Source organism: Micromys minutus (assembly GCF_963924665.1).
Source record: "Micromys minutus genome assembly, chromosome: 19".
NCBI classification, from domain to species: domain Eukaryota; kingdom Metazoa; phylum Chordata; class Mammalia; order Rodentia; family Muridae; genus Micromys; species Micromys minutus.
Window position 1 is genome coordinate 10,597,168 of NC_137954.1, and position 20,098 is coordinate 10,617,265.

Consider the following 20,098-nt stretch of genomic DNA (forward strand, 5'->3'; position numbering starts at 1 on the left):
CCCAGCTTGTTCAGGAGACCCTGACTTAGCATACTGTCATAACAGATAGGTCACACACCCTCCCATTATTTATGGGGCCTGGGGATTAAAATTCTTATTTGAATGCATGTAGAGTAAGTGCTTTATCTGGTGGGCAACCTCTCTGTCCCCTGAAATGTATCTAACACACTGGTAGGAATATCAGTAATAAGGTATCAGTTATACTTAATGTTCTCTGCCCTTTTCTTTGCTAATAGAACTCCCTTCTTTGGATGGTGTGGTAATGTGTACCACTATATAGTAAAAAAAATGTGATAATCACCTTTCCCTGCTGCCAAATTCTTGCTTCCATTCACACCCTTGAAACTAAGCTGGCTATGTAACCCTTGGGCCTCCAAGGCCTGTGAATTACTGAAAGCATCTGCATTTTCTTCCTGTGGGAAAGGAAATCACCTGCTTATGCACCAGAGTCTACTCTGATTATGAAGAATCAATCTTAAAGATGAAAAATGCTAGTGGCAATGTTATGCTTGAAAGAAGCAAGGCCCTGAATGGCTTTGCTGAGCTGCTGTGTCAGCCATGACCCCTGTGACTGTAGACACTGCACGCTGTGAGTCAGCTGTCTGAGTCAGTGGCAGAAAGGCCTGCAGCTGATTCACATCGGCTCCTTCTACAAGCCATCACTCCCCCACTCTCGCAGAAACAGAAGCCCGTTTTATGCGTCCCAAATAAAGATAGCACTGGCTTTATATTCAACAGAATAAATACAGGGTTATGTTTAACTCCCAAAACGTTGGTGAAATAACTTCTTTGAGTGACAGGAGGATTCCCTATTGTGCAGAGCTGGCATGTTAATGTATGCATATAAAAAGGAAAATAAAGACAAGACACAGCTTTGTAGGTACAGATGCAACCCTACAGTCTAGGAACATGAGCGTCCTTTCTCTCATGAAAAGCAGCAGGAAGGACAGGAGGAACTGCTGGAATCAACGGTCGCACTAACCTGAGTGGCACTGAGCATGGTTCATGCCCCTTATCTGTTAGTCCTCAAAGCAGTTCTAAGGTGGTACCAACATTACGCTAGCACACAAATGAGGCTGAAGACAGAAGAACCAGTGCGTGCCCATCACAGGACGGAAAAGTCAAACCGTTGATATCCAGAACCTGTGCGCTCTCTGACCTAGCTGCTATTACTAGGCATGCCTATAATCTCAACATTTGGAAAGCAGAGGCAGGATAAGGAGGAGCTTAAGACCAGCCAAGTCTATACGGTGAATCTGAAGCTAGCCTGGGCTACACATGAGATCTTGTCTCAGAAAAAAAGACAACAAAACAACAACAACAACAACAACAAAACCCCAAAAAACAAAAACAAAATAAACAACAACAAAACATCACATAAAATTCATACCTATTAATCTTTTTCTTAGATTATGAGGTTGTGTTGACAGAAATTCATTTTTGTTGTTTTTCTGTTCAAAAATTTAAAAAGCACAGTAATATGAATAACCAACAAAATAACAATCAATCCCACAAGTAAACACACACACACACACACACACACACACACACACGCACACTTCTCAGGCAGGACAAGCATCACGGGCAGGAGGCCACAGGGACTGGAGACTGCAGAGGCTCTGGAGGGCCTCGATACCTCCTCTCTCTGCCCAGAGGCACGAGGCTTGCCTTCTCTGTCCAATATGCTCCCGCAGCACCGTCAGACTCCTTTGCTCATCCCTTCTGTCTGCTTTTGCTTCTGCCATCATGTTATGGGGACCCTTGCTTTTGAATTCACTTTCCAGTTGCTGAGATATAAACAGGCAAATAAACGAATAAATGCTTTTTTATGATCTCTTTGTATGGTGGGCTGACTGGCCCCAGAAGCTCATACATTTGCCTGCTTAGTCTCCAGTGAGTGGAACTCTCTGACAGGATCAGGAGGTGTGGCCTTTTTGGAAGAAGTGGGCTTTGAGGTTTCAAAAGCTCATGACAAGCCCAGTTCCCCTCTCTGCTTGCAGATTAGGATGTAGTTCTCAGCTACTTCTTAAGTTTCACTCAAGCCTGTTGCCATGTTTTCTGTCACAGTGGACTAAGTCTCTGAAACGTGAGGAAGCCCCTTGTCAAATGCTTTCTTTTATAACAGCTGTGCCTTGGCCATGGTGTCTCTTCACAATAATAGAACAGTGACTAAGATACTTTTCAAGTTCTTGTAAGTGGTTTTATATTTTCTTTTCTGTGTTCTGCATTCTCTAGATTACAGGGACTTGAATCCTAGTTACATGTGGTAAATTCAAAGCTCTCCTGATACAGACAGCCCAACAGATAGCCTTCTTAAATAGGAACTCACCCTGAGTGCTATCATTGCTTGCCTATTATAGAGTTTGAGAAATGTAATATGGATTGACTCTGGTGGTTTGAATGCGGCTGTCCCCCACAGTCTTGTGCATTTGAATATTTGATCCCAGCTGGTGGCACGGTTTAGGCAAGTTTTTAAGACTGAGCCTCGATGGAGGAGAAACAGCACTCTGGTAAGGTCTGACTCGTTAGAAACTCAAGTTCTCTGCTGTGCTTGTGGTTCACGGTGTGAGTCCTTTGTTTCTATCCAGCAGCCATGCCTGCCACCTTTGCTTCAGCATCATGGACTCTAACCCTCAGGGACTGCAAGCCCAAATGAACTCTTCTGTAATTGCCTTGGTCATGCTGTTTTGGCATGGCAACAGGAAAGGAAGTAATATTCTGGGAGATTACGAAGTTTAAGAGAAGGGTCAGAGGAAATGTTTTAGAAAAACAAAGGTTCAACCCACAAGTGAGCCAAACCCTTGCCACCTAATATAATCATTAGAAATTGACTTGTAGTGGTGCATGCCTTTAATCCAACATTCAATAGGCTGAGGTAGGCAGAAGTCTGTAAGTTCAAGGCCAGTTACGTCTACAAAAGGAGCTCCAGGACAACCAAGGCTACATAGTGAGACTCTATCTTAACCACACCAAACCAAACCAAACCCTTCCAAAATAACATTAAAAAAAAGAAAGGACCTGGTAGTGGTGGCAGACAGATCTCTGAGTTCAAGGCAAGCCTGGCCATACAGGGTGAGTTTTCCAGGACAGCCAGGGCTGCATACAGAAACTGTCTCCAAAAACAAAACAAAACAAAACAAAAAAACCCAAAAATCCCAAAAGACTTTGAACAATCCATCTTTTGACTTATAGATTTTTGACCATCATTTTTTGGTCCTATAAACTGTCCATTATATTTGACCCACAAACCTTGCAAAGAACAGTGTGATGTTTTTCTAGACTTGAACCTGGTATAAATTTAAAGTACAAGATAAAAAGTGACCTAACCTCTTATCTAACTTAAAGAACAAGGCTCTTTTTCCTCTTTGCTGAGAGCTGCCAAGATTTTCAAGTTGTCTGTCTTTTCCTTTCCTTAAAATGATCACATTTATTTATTTAATGTGTGTGTATAAAACATTTGTACATATAGGTATCAGAGAGCACCTTGCAAAATCAATTCTCTTGCACCATGTGGGGCCCAGGGATTGAACTGAGATCATTAGATTTGTCAGCAAGTGCCTTTATCTATCTCCCCAGCCCCCATTGTTGTTGTTAATGTGTTTTGTCTAGGTAGATGTCTGTGCATGATGTATATCCCTGCTGGTCTGTAAATGAAGCTACATATGGTTGAGCTGCTGTATGGGTGCTGGGAAATGAACCCAGATCCTCTGGGAGATCACCTGGGACTCTTGACTACTGATCATATCCAACTCTTCTTTTTCTTATGAACTCTAATAAAACTGCCCTTGAGCTTCCCTTTGAATTAACTCATAAATACTTATATTTATTTAAATTTGTTTAGATTTATTTTATTATATTATAAAAAGTACATGGTGTGGTTACATGTATGTATGTATATTAGGTATGTGCCTGGTGACACACATGGATTAAAAAAGCGTGTCAGACATCCTGGAACAAATAGTGGGCTATCATGTGGATACAGAAAACCAAACTTAGGTGCTTTTGAAAAAGCATCAAATGCTCTTAACTGCTGAGCCAACTTTCCAGCTCCTTAACAAGACTAAGAATTAAAAAGGGAGATTCCAGTTTCCATAATAACATGAATGGCACCCAACACCAGACACCCAGAGTTTCTGGTAATACTAGGTACCTCTTCTGCTTCATCTTTTAAACCATTCATTTTATCTGTATGTCTGCCTGGGTGTATGCATATGCACCACAAGTGTACAGGAGTCTGAAGAAGTCAGAAGAAGGTATCCAACAGATATCCTGGAACTGTGATTGGGTACTGGGAATCAAATTTGCATCTTTAGTAAGAGCAGTAACCTGTTTCATTTCTTTTTTAAAGTGCAAGTACATTCTAATAAAGTTACTTTCAGACTGGGAACGGAGAGCCAGGTGTGATGGTGCACACCTTTAATCCCAGCACTCCGAAGGCAGACAGTAGATCTCTTGAGTTCAAGGCCAGGGGAGATTTTGAGCTACAGACTGAGTTCCAGGACATATCTGCAAATCAACTTTTCTAGTTTACTGAAATAAACAATTCTTTCATGAAGACAAACAGCTTGTTAACCCCTGTCTACCTCCATCCTCTTAACAGAAATCTACTAAAAATGTCACCAGAGCAATTATATCTGGGAGGGAGAGGGGGGAATGAGAGAATTGCTTACTAAGCATAAATATGAGACAAGAGTCCATACACCTTTCTGTTACAGGGGGGGGGGGGGGTTGTTTATGTGGTTCAGTTCTGAACAACATACCAGCTAACACTCTCATGACAATAAACTGCATTTTGATTTTCAAATTTGCTGGTAATAAATGTTTACACTTTTATAGCTTTCTTCTTAAGAAGACAAAGCATGCTGGAGTACACTGAATATGGAAAAACTTATGTTGCAAGAGCACCTGGTAATATAAAACAGCCATCCTCAGAGACACTCACATGATGTGCCTCAGGTGATGTTCAAGTGTGCTCCTCAGAGCACTATATATCTACTATACCCAATAGGAAGCCGTGTTCTCTACAGTTTGCGCTTTGTCATCTTTGATACTAACCACCACCTTCTCCTCCACATGGACCTCCATAACCTCTTCCACCAAAACCTCAACTGCCCTGAAAAGTTCCTCTAACACTCCTTCCCAATGCTCTCCTGCCACAGAACTCAAGTTACCAATCAGGTTTGGCATAAGGTGCCTTTCCCTACTGAGCCATCTTGTTGAGGTTTACCTTTTACTTTCTGTTGTAATGTGTGGAGAACTTTTGGTGCTGCTTCTAAGAAACTGGCAAGATATTGCTCCATTGGCTAGGACAAGAAAGCAAGCTCAAGAGAAACACAGCTGAGGAATGTGCTCCTTGTACCGTGATCATCTTGCTAAGTCCCTAGAAACTGAGATCATGGGGCTTTTGCTCACACCCTGCTTGTTCCTTGACTACTGTGTTTATGCTTTAGGACCCTATTCTTTGCACGTACCGAGAATGATATAAAAGCAGACTGGGAGAAATAAAACCCGCTTCAGCACTTGTTGGAGTCATGTTATAGTACTGTCTGATTGTCTTTTTTTCTTTATTCTCACTCTCTTCCTCGAGACCCAGTTGACTGACTGAGCCAGCTTGGTCAGGTGGCGCCTCAATGTTGCAGCTCGAGTATAAAGCGTTCAGTGAAGGACACCTTGCGAAAAGGAAGTGAGCAAAGGAAATATAGAAAATGTGGGTCGGCAGTGAGTAAGCCCTGTAAAAGTGGGACAGGGTAATGGTAGAAGGCATTTTGTATATATGCTCTCTGTGTTTCATATTCAAAAGAAAAACTGGTTAAAACTTTACCTGCTGGAAAACTTGGGTTCAGCAGGTTGTCAAGATGCTCCTTCCCTGAAATTGCAACTAGAAAAAGTAAGGAAAATTTTATCTGTCTAGTCTAAGTATGTAAATGTATGTAGCCACTTTATTGTTGTTTCTGACTGGTCCTAAATGTATAATGATGTTCTGCATGTCTTGGTTATAGATTATTGGCTTATAAGTTATTGGATATGGTTAAAAATTTCTAACATTAGTAACAGAAATTTGGCTTAAAACTGGTAACTGAGGGTTGGAGTCATTCTGGGTAGCAACATATGGCATGATCCAACCCAGGGAAACAGGTCTCTAAAGATATCTCTTAATTGGAATAATATGTTATGTAATTCCTGTCCTAGAAACCAGACTTATAAAAGATAGAATTTGAAACAATGTCTCTTTAATGAGGTGTTAAAAGCTGCACCATCATGCATCCATATGAGAAACAGCTGCCAAACTTTGTAACACGAAAATAATATACTTGGTATGATTTTAGAGATTGGACTGTTTACACTGTTTGCCTTCTAAAATTATCGTTATGCTTTGATATTGCAAAATAAACTTTTAAAAATTATAGTTAAATATATATAAAGCTAATGAACATTGGCAGTTTACAATCCAATAAAAGCTAAAGATTTTAAGTCCCCTCTGGTGGTCTTCTGAATATAAACTTAAAGATGCTTCCTGTTGTGCAGGGAATTATGGAACGAGCCATGGAGCTCTAAAATATCAGTTACACAAAACAAACAAACAAAAAAAGGGGCAGTTGTATTTTATTTTGAATTTTATTTTTATTTTGAATTTAAATTTAATTTATTTTGATTTTAAATTTTATTTTGAATTTTTTGGCCCTGGATGCCAAGGGACTCTCTGCTGCTGAGTGTGTATGGTGCCTTACAACTGAGCATACTTATGCCAGGATGAAATGGCAGGATCCACTTACTAGCATGTGGCATGGCTCTGATTGGCTATTAACATGGGGAAGAAGGACTGTCTGTTTTTTCCCAGGATGCTGCAGGAGCACCGTGGCTGCCAGAGCAATTGGTGAGACAGGCTGATGCTGGGGCAAAGGATGATGCTGACCTGTGAGCTTGCTGAGTGCCCTGATGATAGTGACAGGGAAGCTGTACTGGGCATATGTTCCTGACCTGCCTTTGCTTGCCTATATCCCAGACTGGACAAACTGTCTTGCTTCAAGCTTTTAGACCTTGTGGGACAGAGAACATGGAGACTGTGGAAACTGCCTTGAAAAATTATTAAAATAGAGAACGTTGTTATAATAACATTGTTATAGTGACTCCTCTCTTTCCTTTAATGTGACTAGTTATTCTGACTCAGTCACGGACTGGTCTGAAAAATCAATGCAATATTGGAAAAATGGAAATGACAGTGGGCATTTGGAAAGCTGGTTCTGAAGCTTTCAGAAACATATTTAAAACTTGACAGTTGCCTTGTATGATGTCATGTTTGCTGTGGATAAAAATCCAACAGGTTTTGGGGTTAAGGTAAATGTAACATCCTGTGTTACCCCACCTAATCTTTTACTAATTGGGAATGTTACATTTGTTATTGGCTCTGATAATGTGTTCAATGTTTCTGTCTTTCTTTTCTTTTTCTTTTTGTTACTTATGCAGCTCCTATACCCAAGATGCCAAACTCCAGGGAAAGAAAAGGCTGCAAAGCATTAATTTATGCCTTTTTTGACACATTCACTAGTGACCAAAAGTGAATGGGCAACACAAAGGCTAGAGTTCAATGTTTCCAGTTTTTATTGTTTTTTGTCCAGCTGTGTTTCTGCACGGGACAATGGTCTAGTTGTAATGATAGTACACCAACCAGCTTTTATTATAATTCCTGTAAATTTATCTGAACCTTGGTATTCTGAAAAAAGCTCACAAATACTGAAAGGAGTCAGGCTTTAAGCAGATGCAAGAAGGTAGCAAGAAGCTGGCTCCACTGCTTCTGCAACTGCTTTGACAAAAGAAGATGCCACTTTTGTTAATCATTTAGCAAAAAATGTTACTAATGCTCTGAGTATTCAAGAGGATTTAGATAGGTGCTTGGAACAATGGATTGATGCCCTTTACGATACTGTTCATATTATAAGAGAGGAGGTTCAGAGTTTAAGAGTAAGAAGCCATCCCAAGTGCCATGCTACATACCAATAGATTTGTGTCATTTTTAAATTTACAATGACAGTCACTGTAATTGGGAGAAAATTCAAAGATACTTGCAGGGTATTTGGCATACTTCTAACACCTCTCTGGATATCTTAACTTTGCACACTGAGATTATGAATTTAAAAAATGTTGCTCTAATAAGTTTTGATGCTGCAAATATTGCTGATAAAATTATTCATGGCTTATTTTTCATCATTAATTAATTATTTAGTATTGTCATCTCAGCTAAGCTTCAAGAATAGCTTATATAGTTTGATCATGGTGGCTCTTCTCCTGGGAATATTTTTATTTCTGCCCATTTTGATAAAACTTGCCTTTAACAACATCAACATATTGTTGGCCAAAATACATGGCTTGAAACTTAAAGTGGATCCCCAGAAAGAGCTACTGGTTTAACAGGCTGGCAGCCAATTACGGGCAAGATTCTGTACAAAGCCTTACTAACCTAAGACAGAAATGCATTGCCTTGGATAATGCATTTTCAACGATGGGTAAGGAAGCATTCTTGTCAGAACAACCTAAAACAGAAGTGGTCTTGGGGCCACTTCTAGGAATTTGGCAAGAATATTTGACACTGGGCTAGGACAAGGAAACAAGCTCAAGAAAAATAGAGCCGAGGAATGTGTTCCTTGTATCTTGTTCATCTAGAAAGAGTCCCTAGAAATAGTGACCCTGGGATTTTTGTTTATGCCTTGCTTGTTCCTTGACTACTTTGCACATACCTAGAATGATATAAAAGCAGACTGAGAGAAATTAAACCCGCTTCAGCATGCTACAATGCTGTCTAATTGTCTTTTTCTTCTTTAATCCTCACTCCCTCCCTTGAGACCGATGACTGACTGAGTGGGCTTAGTAATGCTAAATATGGACCCCCAAGGGCGAGTCTGCAAGTATCCCCCCCCCACAATGCCCCAAGTTATTTCTGATTGGTAAATAAAGATGGGCAGAAGAAACAGGCAGGGTTGAGGTTTCTCAGGCTTAGAGTCAGAGAAGTAGCAGAAGAATGTGCAGGAAGGAAGGCCATCATGGTATAAGGATCACTGTCCTAGGACTGCCCAACTGGAATTAAGAAATGGAACACAGTGAATAGTAAACAATAACCTGGGGTTATTGATAGGAAAGTAGATTTAACAGCAAGGAGGCTAGGCAGATGCCTAGCTCTTGTGCTGCTTAAAGCATACTATAAATACAAATAAAGGCTGTGGATATGTTTTCATCCGGGAACTCAATAACCAAAGGCAGGGTAGAAGGCCTGGGCCGACACTTATTAATAATTTCTATTACACCATTGCATTACCCCAGTGTTTTCCTTTATAATAATCTAACACAACACATTGAGTAAACACTGTTAAAGTCAATGACTGACATGTCTATAATCATTTGTCTAAATAGGGCTTCCAGACCACAACCTTGGTATTGGACATTTCTATTCACTCCTTACACAATGAGTCCCTTTACCCAACCAAGCCTTAGGTATATCTAATTCTTTAGTCATTATAGGCCAGACACACACACCACTGACATTTCAAATGTTAGATTCTTTTACCACTATGGAGGTTTATCCACAATCAAGCATCACCTGACAAGGCATAGTGAAAAATCAAAATCAAAATCACTAAGATACAAAGGAGACAAAAACTGTGGATTACTTTCGGCTATCCTGGAATGAAGCTACCTAAGCTAACACAGACTTCAAATATAAAATAATAGGTTTAATGAACCAAATATTCCAAGAAGAGAACATTATAAATGTAAAATCAAACTCATCAAATTCCTAGACCAGGTCTACTAAGTTAAAATTACCCAGGATAGTTGTGAAGGGGCAGAAAGAACAGACAACAGTTATTAAGGGGAAAGCTGGGTTCATTTTCCAGTTTTATTCCAAGTGTGGTACTCTGTAAGTCTGAGCCTCAGATTACAGGTGTGTAACTAGCAAACTCCCATACACTGTAACACTGGGACACAGACAGAAGCAAACGCCCATACACCGTAACACTGGGACACAGACAGAAAGCTGTCATTCATCACTTCTTGCTTGTTTTGTCAATTACGTACCTTCAGTGGAGCTTTCTCTGAAGTAGAATGCCCTAAATGGAACGAAGGTCACACTTACTACAGGTATTTCATCTTAGATCATGACATAGTTTTGCTGACAGCAAAGCTGCACTTTTTACACGTCGGCCACCATATTGTACTGAGTCCCATTCAACTGCAGGCTAATGACAGCTAAGGACTTTAGGGCTACTCCTACCAGTGCAGCATTCTAACAGGAAACAAAAACCTGAGCCTTTTTCATCTGGATCAGAAAGTACACTGTTTTTCTTCCTTGGAATGGCTAATTAAAAAACAGGTGTCCCGCAATTAGCAACAAGCCATTCGACTTTCAAACGTCACATGAGAAATTGGCTAACTCAGACAAACGACTGCAGGGCCTGATGATAGTTTTAGGTATCCTCGTCAATTCATACAACACAGGATGGCACAGATGACTTTCTGCCTTTTATTGGCTGATACGTATAGATCTAGGATTTTAAAACTGCATTGTTAAATAAATTTTACGAGTAGAAAAGAAGGAAATATATAAAAACTCACACAGATCGCCTGATGGCATCTTACCTTTGCTTTTTTGAGTAGTGCTTTTCATGATTTCAGGACCATTTGAGTCAAGTGGATCAATTTTTCCTGATGTTTTTGCTAGTTCTAAAGCTATAATCAGAAAAAAAAAAAAAAACACCATTGTTGATCACCAGACACAGAAGGAGGTAGCTTTCACTTTATGAACTCCTTAAAACAAAATCCTGTATTTTATCAGAAAGATATATAAACCTACCCATATTAAGAGTACGGCTTTTTAAAAAGCCATTAAGATGTCTTCCCAGCTTGTTTTTATCTTTAAAAACATTACATTCACTTGTTTGTATGCGTGCGTGCATGGGGGTGGTGTATGTATGCCATAGTGTGTATATGAAGTTAGAGAAGTTAGTTTTCTCTTTGCAAAATGAGGGTCTTGGAGACCAAACTCAGTTTGTCATGTTTTGTGTTAAATGCCTTTACCCACTGAGCATCCTTTACTCCTTCCTAGCATCTAAATCTCCCAACTATACACACATTTCTCAAACAGCAAAACAGACAGACTTACTGGAATCTCTAACAACAGCTTATACACCTTCTACTTCTTTTCTCCTTTGACATGTTTATCGTTTTCTCTCTTATTTCTTTTCTTTGTTTAAGACAAGGTTTCTATGTGTAGCCCTGGCTGTCCTAGAATTTCGCTCTGCAGTCCAGGCTAGACTCGAACTCAGAGATCTGCCTGCCTCTGCCTCCTGAGTCCTGGGATCACAGGCTTGCACTGTGCCCAGCCCTCCTTCCTTCTCATATCACATGTTACAGCCACAACCTCCTTAGGTGATGCAAAGGTAACAAGCTGAGATCTAAACACCAAGTGAAAACTATATGTAGTTAAAGTCATGTTTCAAGATTCTTAAACTTCCTATAGTGTGGTGTTTCTGTTTAAATCTGTACACATGAATGATGCATAAAATATAATACAGTGTTGAACAGATGGCTGCTTCTCTGGTTAAGCACCAGGTAAGATATCTGGTTTTTAGGTAACATTTAAATAAAATGTCTACTCTTCGTTTCAGTGACACTTCCACTCTCACTGTGACAAGCCCATGGAGCCCATATGAGGGACAGATACACCCTAATGTGTGACTCATACAATGCTATATATTAATCAAATTATCTTCTTTTATTCTTTTTATGGTTTGTCCTCATCATTTCTAATTATATAGTTATTTTTGTGTTGAGCACAGATGCCCACAGTGGCTGGGGCATCAGTCCCCCCACAGTTGGAGTTGCAGGTGTTTGTGAGCTGCCTGATCAGGGTGCTAGGCACCTACCCTGGGTCCTCTGCAAAGGCAGTACATACTTTTAGCTGCTGAACCATTTCTCTAGCCTACTTCATTTATTCTTTAAATGGAGAAAGTACAGCTGTATTTAGATGTCAGCCATCTTACTGGTCTATATGCTCTTACTGTCTCTGTCACCATGTTCATCTTCTGATCTTGAAATTTAGCTGACACACCCAGAAGCTCCAGAGCAATTCTCTTTCTTAATTTCTTGATCCGTAAGTCATTGTGTGGTTTGTGGCTATTGTTGTTATAGTCTATTTGCTTTTTATGGTCTTGCTTTTTGAGACTTCCTTTGCTTTTGGTCAGAGAAGCTTCTTTTTGTAGTAGACAGTGGTTCTTACAGAGATTTGTAAGGGCCTAAGTACTAGGAATAAGTGCACAAGCAATGCTCAGCCATCAAAGTGTCTCCACCGCCAACGCTCAGGCACCGTCTCTGAAAGAAGGCAAGAGCCAGAGGGAAGGGCGGAGAGCAGTGCCAAGTGATCTTCACGCATGACAAGATGCTGCATGAGCACCAGCACAAAACTGAAGCCATCCCTATTTGTCATGTAGGATGGGGCTCACAGGGTCCTGATGCTTCTGTGGGTTTATAGGCAGTTAAGAGTTGTTAGTGTGGAGAGCTCACAAGGCCCAATCTGTCCCCAAGAATCTACAGATAACCACTAGGAAAGGAAGAGACTTTGTTCAGTGCTGTAGCCACTGGTAAGCTGTTCAGTCTTCTAAATAATCCCCAACCCATGTAAATAATCATAATTATACACATTAGTGAGAGAGAGGGAGGGAGGAAGGAAAGGAGGGAGGGAGGGAGGGAGAGAGGGAGGAAGAGTGATTGTTTAAAATATTTGTTTTTAAAGATTTGTTTATCTTATGTATGTATATGAGTGCTCTATCTGCATATATACCTGCAGGTCAAAAGACAGCTCAGTCTGTGGTTCTGTAGAAAAATCTAACATTTGGATTAAAAGGCTTTGATTCCCTGGATGGAGGGCAGGAAAGAAACTGTCTATCAATGTAATGTTACACAAGTTTGTGCAACTAGCTGATGTCCTTTTGGTTTCATATGGACATAAAAATGGACATTTTAGGGTAGGCTCCCACTGTTTTGCTCAGATTAGCCTTCAAGACTACTGTCTTCCTGCCTCAGCCTCCTGAGTACCTGGAGTTACAGGTACATGCCACCACTTCCAGCTTCCTCTCTGACATTAAGTGCTAAGAAGACAGTGAGAAGGGAAGTAATTTCTATTGATTTTCAAGGACTGGCATCACCATCTTCCAGAGAATGCCTTTCTACCTTGAGCAACCACTGTAGCTTATAAGTAAGATGATGGAGGCTGGGTAGAAACAGAACGGTGTAAGCTTTGAAATCTAAACCTGGCTCTGCAACGTGTTTGAAATTTCAATACACCATTTGACAGACACTCCTCTATTACGCGACAGGCAAACAGACATATATATTACACAATGCATTGACCATGGCATATAGTACTTGGTCAATAACTTCTGTTATTATATACATGACTTTCTTTTTAAGTGACAGCAGCTCAGGATGTCTTTGAACTTGTATACTCCTGTCTCTATATCTAGAGTGTTAGAATTCTCGGTGTATGACATCACACCAGTGAATGATTATTCTTTAGGGAAATGTCTCAGTCTCTAAACTCTAAGAACCACTGATTTCATCATCCTTTTAAGAATATAGTAAGATGATAATCAGGAGACTGTGGTGTTAGTCTACAAGGACTACAGAAGGCAGACTGTAACATACCCAATTTAGTCATCTCTTTGGGGTGTTTTCTGTGTTGAAAAGAATAAACTTTATTCCTACCATCTACAGCAGAGCTGTTTCCCAAGGATTCTGAAAAAGAAAATGGAACATGCATTGAGGTAAAAGGTTAAGGAAAAGTGATAAAGCTTTAAATAGCTAGAATCTAAACATTACATCCCTTACAACCTTTCATAAAAGCTTACCATCAAATATTTATACACAAAATATTTTTACATACACAAAGAAAAATTGACTGATCTTGTTTATTTACATGTTTACACAAGAAGCATGCCATTTATAGATTTATCTCTAGACTGGAGAGATTAATATGAAAATTAAATCACGCAGGTAAAACTGTGAGCTGTAATGGACCAACAGTGGATGTAAGGCTGTTTTCACTAGTTCTATTCCCCAGCAAAACAAAACCTGACTTGGAGAAACGGGTCAGTGGTTAACAATGCTTCCTCTTCTTCTAGAGAATCTGAGTTGGACTCCCAACACCTGCTGGTAGCCCATAGCAGATCCAATACCCTATAGGCCATGGCACACCCACACGTCCATAAATAAAATAGAATCTGAGAAAAGAAGAAAAGTCTCTTAAGTGAGGAACTTTATTAATAAAAGGTGCTCTTTTTTCCTGGACATGGGGCTATCATAAGCTCCTTGATAAAAGTTCCCTTGGTTGTGCCATACAGAAAGTCAAGAAGCTTGAGAGCATCCCAGGGCATATACTGTTTGCTCGAGAAGGTTTGTACATAGCTTTTGGGAACTTGCCCCCAGTTAATTCTGACTGGTAAATAAAGATGCCACAATTACTCAAAAGTTGCTTACAGGAGCTGGGCCTGGTACTAAATGACCTTAATCCTAGTACTCAGAAGACAGGGGCAGGAGAATCTCAGTGAATTTGAGGCTGACCTCCAAAAAAAACAAAAACAAAAACAAAAACAAAAAAATCCCAACCCCAGTAAAAACCAACCCCACCACTGTGAGCATGTCTAGGTGGAGCAAACACTATTTCAATGAATTTTCCTGTTTCTACAGAGAGAACCAAGAAACCAATAAAATGACCTAATCTGTAAAGTGATCTTCAAATGTCACTATCCTCTGCTTCTCTATCTTCATGAAGGGAAGACCTCCCCTCTGCACATGCTACCAACCCCTATGATGTTCTGCCTACAAGCACCAGAGCAAGCAGCCACAGACTAAATCCTGCCCAATAGCACGGCCCCAAGAAACCATGTGTTAAATCCTCTGAATTTGTGAATTGAAATCAATCTTTTCTCCTCTAAAAGCAATAATATGCCTGTCTGTGGCAAGATAGAACATGTCTGTCTACTACTCTGGAGGTTGGGCTAGAGAGGGTCATAGACCAAGGACTGGTCAGTTTTTTGTTTTTTTTTTTTTTTTTTAATTAAAAAAAAAAATAGCTGGGGGATGGAGAGGTGGTTCAGTTCCCAGAACCACTTTGGGAGACTCACAACCACCTATAACCCCAGATGATGCCCCCTTTTGGCCTGCACATTTGCACACACATAATTAAAAAATCAGACTTAAAAAATGCACCAAAACAAACAACTTGAGAGAAATGCCTTTAGATTCGACAACTGTACTATACATATGACTTTTTAGTCTACTGAGTTATTTTTGTGCATTCTGAAAGCAGCTAATGCTACTAGCCAAAAGCTGGGTGTGTCACCCGACTGGATACCTTGAATATTTCTTCCCAAGACTTCTACGTAGTTCTGATCCTCTAAGACTTCCAGGTCACTTTTCTCTAATTCACATTGTGCCTTCTTTAGTATTTTCTGGGGATTGACCAAAAGCTGAGTTTTCTCCTTCTTTATTTTAGTTCCTATAAAATATACAAAACATTAGAACACAGGGGTGCGAACTCTTTCTAAGATTACATTAGTTATCCGGATAGCTGCTTGGTGGGTAAAATTACCACCGTGCCAGGCTCATGAAGCACAGCGGAAGGAGAGAACCAATTCCAGCTGTCCTCTGACCACCATGTGCATATTACATATGTGCCAGCAGACAAACTACACCAAATTCATGGTCAGTACATAAAGCTGTGGGGGAAGCCAATGCTTTCTCTTTCATTAAAAGTACTATGTCATCGGCTAGAGGCAGCTCAGCAGGATAGAGTGCTTGTTGCTCTAGTAGAGGACCTGTGTTCAGCTCCTAGCATCCACATGGTGGCTCACAAGTGGCTGTAATTCTAGCCCTAGGGTATTCAAATGTTTTACTGTGGAGTCTGTGGGCACCAGGCACATATGTGGAATATAGATACACAGGTGGGCAAAGAACCCACCAACGTTAAGAAAAGAAAAAGTACGAAACTAAGTCAGATACACGGATACACACACTCCTTGAATTTAGAGTTAGCAGGTAGTTATTTTCCACCACTACTAAGCATTTCATTAGTTCAGGTTTTATACTGACTTACAGTTAAATTTCCAAAGAAGCAAACTGAAAATCAGAGTAGTCTGACTAGAGTGAATATTGTGTATTATAATGTTTTAGTGCATACCTCCTTCTCTATCCAGAATGTGACTAAGAACATCATCATCTCCCACAAACTGAACACTTGGCACCTTAGTTTCCTTTAACTGCAGTGTGCTCATTGTGGCCAACCTAAATAAAACCAAAAAGTCAATGAGATGAAGGGGTCACACCAATGCTCAAGTTAATTCAACTTATTTGTGAAATGAACACACATTTTAACGTTTATTAAAGGTAGGACCGTACAAAGCACTATTCCATTAGTATGTCTCTTGATGATGGCTTGAGACTGGGACATGTAAGCCAAGCCCTTTCCTCCCTAGCTTGATTTGGTCATAGTCTTTACCACAGCAAAAGAAGACCTAACAAGAACATGCTCTCAGAAATCCCATTTTTACCTTTCCTTCTGGAAAAACAGAACAAAAACAAACAACCCCCCCCAAAAAAAACAAACACCAAAAAAAGAATGGTTACCTCTCACAACTTAATACACAGATCAATACTGCTAAATTTTTGTTTAGTAACTAATGTATTTAAATGGCTTTTTTTTCTTTTACCTTGTAAGGTGCTATGCATTCTGCAGCTTGAACATCCAGTCACCTGAAACTAGAAGTCAGTCATGGTCAGCTGTAGATGAAGGAAGGTGCCCCTCCCCAAGAGAAGGGCTTTAACTAAGAGCATGATGGACAGATAATTATTCTCAAGAAGCTAAAACTGCTATGGTGGCAGGAAGAGAACAGAGCAGCACCAGGCTAAAGAACTTAAGACTGAGGAAAAGTCTAGACTGGTAAGAGGCAGGTCAAAGGAGAAAGCTAAGAACTCACTACAAATTTTGTTTTCTGCCGTAGTGTTGTTATGTAGCCAAGGCTAGCCCTGAGTTCAAAATTCTCCTGCTTCTGCCTCTCAAGTGCTGGAATTATAAGTAAGTATCACTAAACCTAGCTCTTTGCAAGTATTCTAATTTAACCTTGGGAACTCTAAGAGGTTACATTTTGTAGGGAAAAATAATAACTATTTCATCCATAGAGTCAGAACCATATCTAGTAAATCATGTCCTTCTTGGGTCATTTTATAAATAATCTGAATATATTAGACAAAATGTGTAATGCATCTATATGATACCTGTATGAAAAGCTAACGATTTACACTTGAATAAAAAGAGTTTTAGTTGTTTTGATATATTATGTGAGATACTGTATTAGGTACCTTTAGATACCCCAGTGTGAGCTAAGTATATTTTTGTATATGTGTGCAATTATTCTACTTTAAATAAATAAATAAATAAATAAATAAATAAGGCAGTTAAATAATGATTCACCAAAACTAACCCAATTCAGAGACACAGTTTTGACTGATTCTTAAATCCCTGATCAGTTGATTATATAGCTTGTTCCTTTTTCATTTACCTTGTAAAGCACTTCCTGCCACTGGATAAAAACCTTCCCCTTTCTGAAAACTATTCATAAAGTCATCACAAAAAAAAACATTTGGCTCTGAACTTCAAGGCAAAGAGAGGAGAGAAAGTGTGGGGGAGGGCCAGACTACAAAGAAGAATGTCTCCTAATTTTCATTAGCAAAAGCTAAATAATTCTTGAGAGTTTTTAAGGACTCTTACAAAAATATTCTAGGTAACTAAATATTACCACAGGCCATTTCCCTATGGGGTGTGTGTGTGTGTGTGAATGTGCATCCACACCATTGCAAGTGTGTGGGTCAGAGGAGTATGTGAGTGTGTGTGTCTTATTCCTCAGGAATCATTCTTCTTAGTATTAGAGACAGGGTCTCTCAATAGCCTAGAACTCGTAGACTAGGCTGGCTGACCAGCAAGCCCTAGGAACTACTTTTCTCTGTCTCCTGGACTTTTGAGCTCCCTGCCACTATTTAGTTTTCGTGTAGGTTCTCGGGATTGAACTCCAGTCCTCATGATTACAAGGCAAGCACTTTACCAGCTGGGTGATCTCTTCAACACCAGGTGTCCTTTCTTTTACTTTGTTTTTGTGTAAAACAGTTATCTCGTGAGTCCCAGACTGGCCTCCAACCACATAGCCAACGATAACCTTGAACTTGTGATTGTGCTAGGTTACAGGCCTGTGTCACCACCACTAGCACATGCAGTGCCAAGGGCTTCCAGTGTGCTGAGCCAAGGACTACAACTGCACCACACCCCTAGCCCCTCAGTTTACTTTTTATGATGTTCTCACTTTATAATACAAGTCAGCTTTGAACTCATGATTTGACGGTCTCAGTTTTAAAGAGTAGTGGGGTCACAGCTACATCCCATCCCCAGATCTAGTATTTTAATCACTAGGTGAGCCGCCCTATGTAGTCAAGGACAGCCATGAATCCTTGTAAACTTCCTCAAACATCATGAGTGCTTTCTGAAAAAAAAATTTTTAACTGTATTGTGATGCTAGCCAGGAACTTTGTAGATGACAGCAACATTGTATGGAAATGTCAAAAAGGCTGGATATGCCTGCTCAGCCTTGTTTGTATCCAAACGCATTTATGCAACATCTCAGATTTTTAAGATATCTTATGTAATACAAACAAAATCACCCTAACTGAAAAGTCTACCAAGACCTCATAAGAGAATGTTTCCTTCTTTTCCACTATTCCTCTGGGGGGGGTTATGGGGGGCAATACCTAACAAATACACAATAAAACATCAATAGGAGCTGACTAGACAGCTCAGTGGATAAAAGAACTTGCTCTGCAAGCGTCAGAATGGGAGCTGAGATCCTTGTAGCCATTTCCAAGTCGAGGAGTGTTCAGAACTGGGGAGGCGCAGAATGGGGATCTCTGAGGCAAGCTGGCTAACCTACAAGGACCTGGTTTCAGTAAGACCCTGCCTCAGTTAAGTGCGATCCAGAAAGACATCTAAAATTAGCACACACTACCCGCACATATGCACCAACATCCCACACAAATGCACACACCCAAAATCAACTAATGAAATCCAGCTATTCATAATGAGCATCTATAACGGATAGTGATTATCTACAGGTTCAAGGGTCAATTCCCTTCACAGTCAACTACAAGGCCAAGTGTTGGCAGCCACATGCTTTCCTCTGCGAGTAAACACATTTTTAAAACCAAGCACTGCCTTAAGGAGACCGTTCGGGACTCCGGCTGGGTCGACAGAACAGACTTCAGCGGTCGTCTATCCCGCAGTCCCTTGGGCCACATCCTCAGAGTTCCCTCTCCTCTGGCAGAACACTGCCATTTTCGTTACAGTTCCTTACAATTCTCTTTCCAAATAAAGGGCCGTGTTGGCCAGAAAGCAGGCATGGTCCGCGCAGAAGACCTCTCGCCATCGGACAGACATGGCTTTCGCAGACAGTGCCTCTCAGGGGTGAGGCACCCTAGAGGGGATGCTCCCCAAGCACCCCCCAGCCTGCGCTCCGCGGCCTCATTATCTCCCGCCACAGGAGTCGGGAGAAGCGCGCCGGGAGCCGCGGCTGCAGCAGGGGTGCATCCGAACTCACCTCCCGAGTCAGAGCCGGCGGGAGGGAGCACGGCCGCGAGGCTCACACGTGCGGCCTGTCAGGACTCCCGCCGCCGCGGGGCACCCCGGAATGGCCTGGGAAGGCCGGCGTCTAGGAAAAGATCCGAGCGGCACGAGCCGGACCTCCGAGCTCAGCAGGGGAAGGTGCGCGCAGCACTCCGAATCCCTCGCCCGCCGGTGGGCGGTGCCCGAAGAGACCAATGGGGAGCCGAGTCGTCAAGAGCGACGGCGCCGCAAGCCCGTTGACTGGGGCCAGAGGACCTAGTTCATCCAGAAAACAGATCCCCCCACCCCCAACACACACAGCAATAGTGGGTTCCGGGGCTTTTCTTTTTCTCTTCCGTTTCCGGGGGAAGGGTCTAGACGGGAGCACACCGGATCCTCCTGTTGGAGATACAG

General features: G+C 41.0%; 1 protein-coding gene across 2 annotated transcripts in view; it reads right to left on the reverse strand.

The window, feature by feature from the left end:
- Positions 1 to 19,864, reverse strand: part of ORC2 (origin recognition complex subunit 2) — a 33,501-nt gene extending 13,637 nt beyond the window's left edge. For both annotated transcript variants that reach the window (XM_080933420.1, XM_080933419.1), the window contains exons 1-7: positions 19,680 to 19,864; positions 16,223 to 16,326; positions 15,398 to 15,541; positions 13,690 to 13,779; positions 10,627 to 10,716; positions 10,066 to 10,097; positions 1,391 to 1,451 (exon numbers count right to left, since the gene is read on the reverse strand). In XM_080933420.1, the coding sequence (XP_080789546.1) occupies positions 1,391 to 1,451; positions 10,066 to 10,097; positions 10,627 to 10,716; positions 13,690 to 13,779; positions 15,398 to 15,541; positions 16,223 to 16,316 (511 nt within the window). In that variant the 5' untranslated portion in view covers positions 16,317 to 16,326; positions 19,680 to 19,864. The remainder of the gene's footprint in view (positions 1 to 1,390; positions 1,452 to 10,065; positions 10,098 to 10,626; positions 10,717 to 13,689; positions 13,780 to 15,397; positions 15,542 to 16,222; positions 16,327 to 19,679) is intronic.
- Between the last annotated feature and the right edge of the window lie 234 nt (positions 19,865 to 20,098).